Below are 8749 nucleotides of genomic sequence, written 5' to 3'. Positions count from 1 at the left end.
TTTCTCACGCTTTCCGCTATCTTTAGAAACTCGAATGCCAGCGCTTGCTCCCAGTTCTACTTTTGCCCCACGAGGGGACGGGACCCAAAGTCAAAATCAGTCAAATGCACCACCTCCAGGGGACAGATTGTTGTTCAAAAGCGCTTCAATGCCCCTGTAATCCCCCATCCTTCCCCGGGACCTCAGGGGTGGGGGTTTCAATTGACTGGTGCATTACACCACAGATAGCCCAAGCTCAACATATGCGTAGCCGGCGGCTGTACTGTACGATATTATGCAAGAGTAGAAATATAAGGATTGGTATGGGGAAAACGGTTTTTTTCAAAATTAAAAATATATTACCTTGCTTCAATCTTGTGTTTCTTTGTCTCTGGTACGGTTTCTGGGTCCATTAAGGGCGATTTAGGTGGTTTTTGGTTCCTCTTCTTTTTCCTCTATCTACATGTTCTTTTCCAAGGTTGGTCACCAAGACGAAGTCGCCGAAGGAATCACCGAAGGAAAAGAGGCATAAATTCGCTCCCAAGACTTCAATCGCATCGAAGTTACACGTAGATCACGGACGATACCTCCGCTACGTATTCGTCTTCTTCATTCGAGCCGGCTTGTACACTGAGAACGCTAAACTCTGCAAACATTTTCTTCGAGAGCCATCGAATGAGGCTTCATTTGCAACCCGTGTTACCCAAACCGTTGGAATATCGCTTAGCGACCCGTGACCCGGCTCGAATGAAGAAGACGAATGGGTAGCGGAGGTATCGTCCGTGACCTACGTCTTCTTCATTCCAGCCGGGTAGCGGGTCGCTAAGCGATCTTCCAACGGTTTGGATAACGCGGGTTGTAAATGAAGGTTTATTCGAAGGCTCTCGAAGAGAAAAGAATGGGTACCGGAGGTATCGTCCGTGATCTACATGTAATTTCGAGGCGATCGAAATCTTGGGAGCGAATTTATGGCCCCTTTTCCTTCGGTGATTCCGTTCGGCGGCGTCGTCTTGGTGCCCAACCTTGGGAAAGAATATGTAGATAGAGGACTAAGAAGAGGAAGCAAAAACCACCAAAATCGCTCTTAATCGACCCAGAAACTATATCGGAGACAAAGAAACACAAGACTAAAGTAAGGTAAGCTATTTTTTTATTTTAATCAAGTAAAGCTATGATCCTCCCAGTTATGGACGAAATTTTAGCAATTTCGTAGAGAAGCCTGAAAAATTCAGGACTTCAACGAGGGTTGAAACTCGTGACCTCGCGACACCGGTGCGACGCTCTAACCAACTGAGCTATAAAGTCACTGACTTTGGGAGCTGGTCATTTGTGGGTTCTAATTTTCCCGTGAGGAATGAATCAATTGCGTCCAGAACTGCGAGGATCACAGCTTTACTTGATTTCATATCCGCAGTTCAGTATATGATTCATTTCATATATCATTTCGTTCATTTTTATTTTAAAACGTTAATAAAGTTGACAGTTACTTGTGAAAATACATTGTTCGTGGTTAGTCTTACGAAGCTCGTTTCATCCCGACCAAGGGACGCATCAGAGACCTTTCTGCTTGGCAAACTCGTCAGGCATCACGCCCAAAGTCCCGTTCGCTAACAAAATGATGACAACAATCTCGCCTTATATCTCATAAGGGTATCAGACCGCGAAAATCCACGAGTGAAAAATTGACAATAAAGTTGACAGATAAAGTTTGAGAAAAACCGTTTCTCATATTTCTACTCTTGCATAATATAATGCAGTACAGATACTCATATATCGAGCTTGCGCTCCCTGTGATCAAACTAGTGTGTTTCGTTTGTTCGGAAATCTACTTGTAAGATGGACATTTGTGGAGCTGTCGCTCTAAATTTAGATATGATTTCTGAAAAAAAGATCCCTCAATTATTTCCTGACTACAATTAGTTTCTAGGTCAAAAAGAAATCATGTTTTTCGTCAGTGATGAAGGTCGGACACGTTTTTGTTCTCTCCGTCGTTTCATTTTATTTGCTCCTACCAGGGTTCTTTTTTAGCGTGAATAACCACGAAGAATGTTTTCTAACTCAGCATGGAATAACTGTGGTTGCTGTGGTTTCCCAAGATCGTGTTTGGTCCGAGAAAAGGCTGTCTTTAACAGATTCGCCTTCGCTGTATTTTGGAAATCTAGCGAACGCCATTTGCCTTCCTAATAATGGATGCAAATACTTTTTGTCATCTGGATGGCGATGTGTCAACTACAGTGTGATAGATTTGTTATCTGTTTGCTTGCCTGACAATAGATGCAATTACCTACCTAACAATGGATGCCATTACTTATTGTTATCTGGATGGCGATGTGTTAACTACAGGGCGATAGATATGCCATCTGTTTGCTTGCCTGACAATAGATGCAATTACCTACTGTTATCAGGAATACGATGTGTTAACTACAGTACGATTGATTTGCCTAATGTATGTTCGTCTGATGTGCGAAAGTATGTCGACAAACGCAAACCGAGGATCAGAAGACACAGGCGGTCATGCGCCTACTACGCGAATTCGTGCGCGACATTCCGTCTCACGATAAGCGGTGAACTAATTTTCAAGTTGAATCCTGGTCCGGTAGAACGCAGCCAAATACCAACAATTGTGACGATGCGTGCTGACACAAGGCTAGAAAATAGATCGACACGTAACTCTTTGAACCTAAAGTTTGTACAATGTTTTGGACGCTCTTTGTATTTAAGTTCTCGCGGGCTGGGTTCTCTGTCCTTGTGCTTATTAAACGCCAGGTCAGTGAGGAATAAGTCAGCGGTGCTTTTGGACTACCTATGCGATTGCAAAGCTGACCTTTATGCAATAACGGAAACCTGGCTTACGGAGAATGATGCTGCTGTAAGAGCTGAGTTGAACCTGGACGGGTATAATTTGTTGGACCACCCACGGGAGGGTCGGTGTGGTGGCGGAACGGGTCTCATTTACCGTGACTCCTTGCGTGTTAAGGAAGTTGAAGCAGGTGAGAAGAGCTCCTTTGAATTCTCGGAGTGGACTGTGACTACGGTCAGTAACTGTATTCGTTTGGTTATAATCTATCGACCACCATATTCTGATAAACACAAGGTCCCAACAACTGTCTTCTTCAGGGAATTTTCAGATTATCTCGAATCAGTTCTTCTGACTATGAGGATAAATCTGTTCTTGTGAATGATATCGGAAAATTCTTTATCCGCAAAATAGAATCCATCCGCTCGGATATTGACAAGGCCGCCAACTCTTGTGCAAACATGGTCTTACCGGAGGATCCAGAGGTTGGCCCGGAAAAGGCACTGTATGCTTTTCATCCTGTCAGTGAGGACGAAGTCCAGAAGCTTGTCCGACAATCTGCAAAAAAGTCTTGTCCACTTGATCCAGCTCCAACATCGCTTGTGGTCTCCTGTCTCGATGTTTTACTGCCGGTTATTACACGCATAATTAACTGTTCCCTTACATCTGGGAATTTTCCTGAGTGCTGGAAGGAGGCGTTAGTTTCCCCTCTACTCAAAAAGTCTGGCGTGATTTCAGAGTTTACTAACCTTAGACCTGTGTCTAATTTGCAGTACATTTCAAAGTTAACGGAACGTGCCGTCTTCGATCAAACGCATGCGCATTTGACATCACATGGCTTATATCCTCCATTCCAGTCAGCGTATCGAAAGTGTCACAGCACTGAGACTGCACTTTTAAAAGTGCAAAATGACATCCTAATGAACTTGGATTCTCAACGAGTGACTCTTCTTGTGATGCTGGATTTGAGTGCAGCGTTCGACACAGTTGACCATGGAGTGTTATTGAATCGCCTCAGTACGAGCTTTGGAGTCAGGGGATCAGCATTGCAGTGGTTTGCATCCTACCTTCTCAATAGATCTCAGCGCGTGTCTTTTGACCAAAAATTATCGGAGAATTTCAAATTGCAATGTGGTGTTCCTCAAGGATCATGCTTAGGGCCATTGCTATTTACTATCTATGCCAGTAAGCTTTTTGAGGTTATTAAGAATTATCTACCACAATCGCACGCATACGCAGATGATACTCAGCTGTATCTTTCATTCAATCCTGACTTGGCTTGTTCGCAAAATGACGCAGTTGAAGCAATGGAGCAGTGCATACAGGCTATACGATCGTGGATGATCAAGGACAAACTACGCATGAATGATAGTAAGACGGAGTTCATGATTATAGGCACCAGAAAGCAACTGACTAAAGTGAACATTGATGGTCTTACCGTTGGTGAGAGCAGTATAGTTCCCGTAACTTCAGTTAGGAACTTAGGATCATGGTTTGACCAGAACCTGAGTATGATTCCACACATTAATAAGATATGTAAAGCTGCGTCTTTTCATATTTACAATATAAGGCGGATCAGAAAGTACCTCACCATCGATGCCGCACATACGCTTGTTCACTCCATTGTTATTGGCCGCTTAGACTATTGTAATAGTCTTCTTTATAAAGTTCCCGCGATACACATAAGTAAGTTACAACGCATCCAAAATAGTGCTGCCCGGCTCGTATGTTCAACTCCGAGGTTTAATCATATTACACCCGTCTTATTTTCTTTGCACTGGCTACCCGTTACTTACCGTATCGAGTTCAAAATATTAGTTTTGACGTTTAAAGCAATTTATCAACTGGCGCCGTCCTATATCTGTAATCTGGTTCGATTAAAGGATAAATGTAAGTACCAGCTTCGTTCTTCTAAAGAACTACTATTACAGTTGCCCATAAAGAAAACAAAGAAAACTCTGGGAGACAGATCATTCCAAACAGCTGCCCCTGTATTGTGGAACAGCCTGCCTGCGAGTGTTAGAGACATCGATGACTTTTTGGTTTTTAAACGAACTATAAAGACTTATTTATTTAGGAAGGCTTTTGCCTGTTATTGTTAGATTGACTACTTTTAAAGTTATTAATTTCAAGTATTCTTAATTATATTTTATTGTAATTATTAGGAGTAGTTTTAGTTGTAAGGCGCATTTGATCATATTCAGATGTTAATTTGCGCCTAATAAGTAATAAACTAAGTAAGTAATAAACTAACCCAAGGATGCGTCCACATGAACATTTTTCATCGGCCAGGGGTATTTTCTGTGGCAATTTATAGTTTCACTAGTGGATGAGAAACTTTGCCAAATTTGTATAAGTCAATTAAATACAGGAGCGGGTAGTGTAACTTCATGTTATAATTGTGCACTGTTGTTAAACTCACTTTCTTCATCCTCATTGAGGTTGCTATTCGACTCATCATTGCGAGCATCACTACCACAATCAATACAGCAGGTCATCCCGTAGTGCAGGGAGAGGTCGCTCGATTTCGGTTTCTTTCTCTCTGCAAGCAGAGGACAACAAAAACAATGGTTAATAAAGAGCGTCCAAAAATTTTACCTTGTTTACTTGTTGTTATGAACTCTTGTGCGCCAATTTACAGAGTCTTGTTGAGCGTGCTCAACGGGATAACGCACAGGAAGTTTATGCCATTCGCTATTCAGTGACCAACAACCGCAAATGGACGTCACTAATCCCTTTCCGGTCCACGCATGGCAAAGCATAACCAGGACCTGCTGAAAATCAAGATTTCCGATTGAAATAAGGCAAAGGGTTACCTGTTTGCAATGCAAGGACAGAATACAATATCGGACTACCAAAGACAAACCACGGCAGTAGTCAAATGACATTCGACTTAATGGCAAATCCGTCTCGCTTACCACTCAAGCACTCCACCGATAAATTAATAATAATGATACTAATACTAATACTAATAGCATTTATTTATACATGGTGTGTGAAAGCAGCTGATAAGCTGATGTGAACGTGTAATATAAAAAGGTAGAAAAGGTTGTTTTGAAACGAGGAATCAAGGATCATTAGTGGGTCATGATATTGAATGTACCAAGTAAAACAGTGGCAAATTAACTGCCTTTTTTACATGATTTTATATATTAGGATACGTAAACAGTATTGTTCCTATTTGCTTGTAGAAGCTTAGGACAGTTAACAACAAACAGTCTCCGGCGCCTCTGTAAACCGAGAGCGCCCTTCGATTCGTTTCACTAAGAGTGCCTTCTAGCCTAGGACCAAGCTCCGCAGTTGGGGTTATGGAGCAAAAAGGAAAATTTAAGGGTAATATTGGACTGTTCACGGTACCGGGTAGCTGGAATGACGCTCCCGTGATACATGCCTCTTCCTGTATCTTGTTGTTACGAGATTTGCAATTAATTGCTCATCAAGAGGGAATGAGGACCTGTCTGCGAGTGTTTCACTTGCGTGGCTTTTATAAAAATAAACTCAATGATCATTTGTGGGTAATATTTGGGCTGTTTTTGTTTGCTGTCACTCTATGCCTCAGTTAACCACTCATCTACTGTAGGTTTACTCAGAATAAAAACTGTACGAGTGTGGGACTTACAGATTTTACTCTGTCTAACGCCAGATGATTTTACTCGCCAGTTGGGGGCGCCTTAGGTGTCACAGTGAATGGGTCAGTTAAGTGCAACGAATCAGAAGGTGCTCGTTCTTTTTGAGGAGAGAGTGGAGCTTTATAAACATTCCTACTGTATTTTAAGATACTTCTGACGGATGAATTGGTTTGTAGCTGCATGGCAAAGTTGTATAAACGCAAGAGCTACAATAATGAATAAGCATCCCACTTATAGAGGAATGTTGAAAATGAGTTCACTTTTATAATAGTAGTTAGAATGGGGAATATAGGGAGTCGCAATCCTGCTTTCTGTGCATCATCAAATCCAAGTGACAAAAACAATGTGAAGATTTCTCAATGCGTTGAATGTGCGTCTTTTGTGCCTCAAATGAATGTTTTTTCTTTTACAGTGCTGCAAGGCAGACTGCTTGCGAGTCATAGCACAGTTTCCGACAGATTCGGGTGATTCGGGGCCATTCAACTGAAAATGATAAGTAATATTTCGCTCAGTGACGGAAGCTCCACGCCATCTGTTCAATTTTATCGTCGGCCTACAGAGGGAGTCATTTTGTTGTTGCCGGTATCAACGAAAAAGGAGACCCTGTCGCCCAAAAACTAGATCATTGATTAAGATGTTTATTTATTGTGTTTCGAAACAACAATCGTTCACACAAACAAGGTCGGATACATTTTTCCACGAAGGGATCGTCAATTTCTACATTACAGATATAATATGAAGTCACGTCTTTTGTCTTTTAAAAGATTGTGACGACTCTAAGCGAGAATAGCAGTTGAGAGAACAAATTTGGCAGTTACAGGGAAATCTGAAAAGAATAATTAATGTTCTTAACACACAAATCGAGGATATGTTGTTTGACTAAGTTGATCCCAAGACAAGGAAATTATGTATATGAATAGCATTTAGCTGCTTCAAACTTTATGTCCACAACTGAAATATCACCGTTTTAGATGAGGAACACGCGGTGGAACACACTCAGCATTCATCCCTGCACTGAAAGTACATTAGAGTAATAGAATGTTGTGCCAGTATCATCAATAAGCTGGACCGTAACATTTTCATTAGCTGTTTTCCAATACGTCACCGTCCCAGTTGTACTAACGTTACAGCAGTGAAGGAACGGCTTTTTCTTGACGTGTTGTTCGGCTTTTTGAAACCCAGTCCCAGAATATTCAGATAATGGTTGAACCTCAGAGCAGTTAGTTGGCCTCCTACTGGCTTTCTTTAAAACTCCTGAATCACGATCCTTGAAGGTGTTACTGAAGGTTTGTGGAGTGGCCATTTGACCTGATATAAAACACAAGAAAAGCAATTTTAGCCTTTTAGTTATACGGAGTAGAAGGTATACAATATTTAACCGATTGGGTCTTACGTCTTGTCGGCTTCCTGAAGGTCTAAATGATATGTTAGATTTTTGCACTTTGGCCAAAATTTATATCAAATTGAAACAATTCCGTTGAAAGTAATTGACAGGTGGTTACAACTTCCTGCGATTTTTTATCAAACTTCTCAGAGTCATTCGCTTGTGACCAGGCGATCCAACTGCGGAAATCAAAATAACCATGGCTTTCAGTACTTAAGAGTAGTAAAATAGAAAGTTCAATGGAGCAGTTCCTTTTCATCAAAATTAGTCGGTAAAATTGGTCAGTTGCGATTGATTTGGTGGCGATTTTGCTCCGCTGATATGTAAAAAAAGGAATCAATGATCATTAGTAGGTCATGATATTGCACGCACCAAGAAGGACAACGGGTTTACCGTTTCGTAAATTAACTTCCTTTATTACAATTTATACATTCATTAATTCGTGTAAACAGTATTCTACTGAGCTATTTCCCTTCAGGCATTTTACCATTACAGAATTCATTTTTCTTTCATGAAAAATAGATGAATAGTTATTAAAAGGTAATAAAGGGCTGTTTGTTCACGGTACCGGGTAGCTGGAATGAACCTCCGTTTATAAGTGTCTCTTCTTGTGCCTTGTTGTTAAGATATCCGTGAAAGTACCTAGCTTGCAATAAAGTGTTCGTATTTTTCTGAGGCGAAATCAACTACGGCAGATACGCTTACGGCTTTCAAGAGGGAATGAGGACCTGACCGTGTTTCAATTGCGTAGTTTTCATAAAAGTAAACTCATTGATCAATTGTTGGTGATATTAGGCTGTTCGTTTGGTGTCACTATATGCCTCCGTTAACCATATCTTTCTCCGGCCAAAAACCTACAATATTGTCTGAGTAATCGTATGCCTAGGTATCAAGCCGTGCAATGCAATATACGCCGTGAATATTTCAAAAGCCAAACTCGTGTGATAAGTACATTTTTGT

General features: G+C 41.2%; 1 protein-coding gene and 1 long non-coding RNA gene across 2 annotated transcripts in view; both read right to left on the bottom strand.

Moving 5' to 3' along the window:
- LOC138037881 (short transient receptor potential channel 7-like) overlaps positions 1 to 5429 on the bottom strand; it is a 108920-nt gene extending 103491 nt beyond the window's left edge. Inside the window, exon 1 of the mRNA XM_068883735.1 lies at positions 5199 to 5429. Coding sequence (XP_068739836.1) covers positions 5199 to 5274 — 76 coding nt within the window. The 5' untranslated portion in view covers positions 5275 to 5429. The remainder of the gene's footprint in view (positions 1 to 5198) is intronic.
- Positions 5430 to 7030: 1601 nt separating this feature from the next.
- On the bottom strand, positions 7031 to 7924 carry LOC138037879 (uncharacterized). The gene is made up of 2 exons (XR_011130135.1): positions 7799 to 7924; positions 7031 to 7713 (listed from the first exon to the last, which is right to left on the bottom strand). It is a non-coding gene; the product is annotated as an uncharacterized lncRNA (long non-coding RNA).
- Between the last annotated feature and the right edge of the window lie 825 nt (positions 7925 to 8749).

This window comes from Montipora capricornis, chromosome 2, assembly GCF_036669925.1.
Source record: "Montipora capricornis isolate CH-2021 chromosome 2, ASM3666992v2, whole genome shotgun sequence".
Classification (NCBI taxonomy): domain Eukaryota; kingdom Metazoa; phylum Cnidaria; class Anthozoa; order Scleractinia; family Acroporidae; genus Montipora; species Montipora capricornis.
The sequence above is the reverse complement of the archived record's forward strand: the minus strand, read 5'-3'. Positions and strand labels throughout refer to the sequence as shown.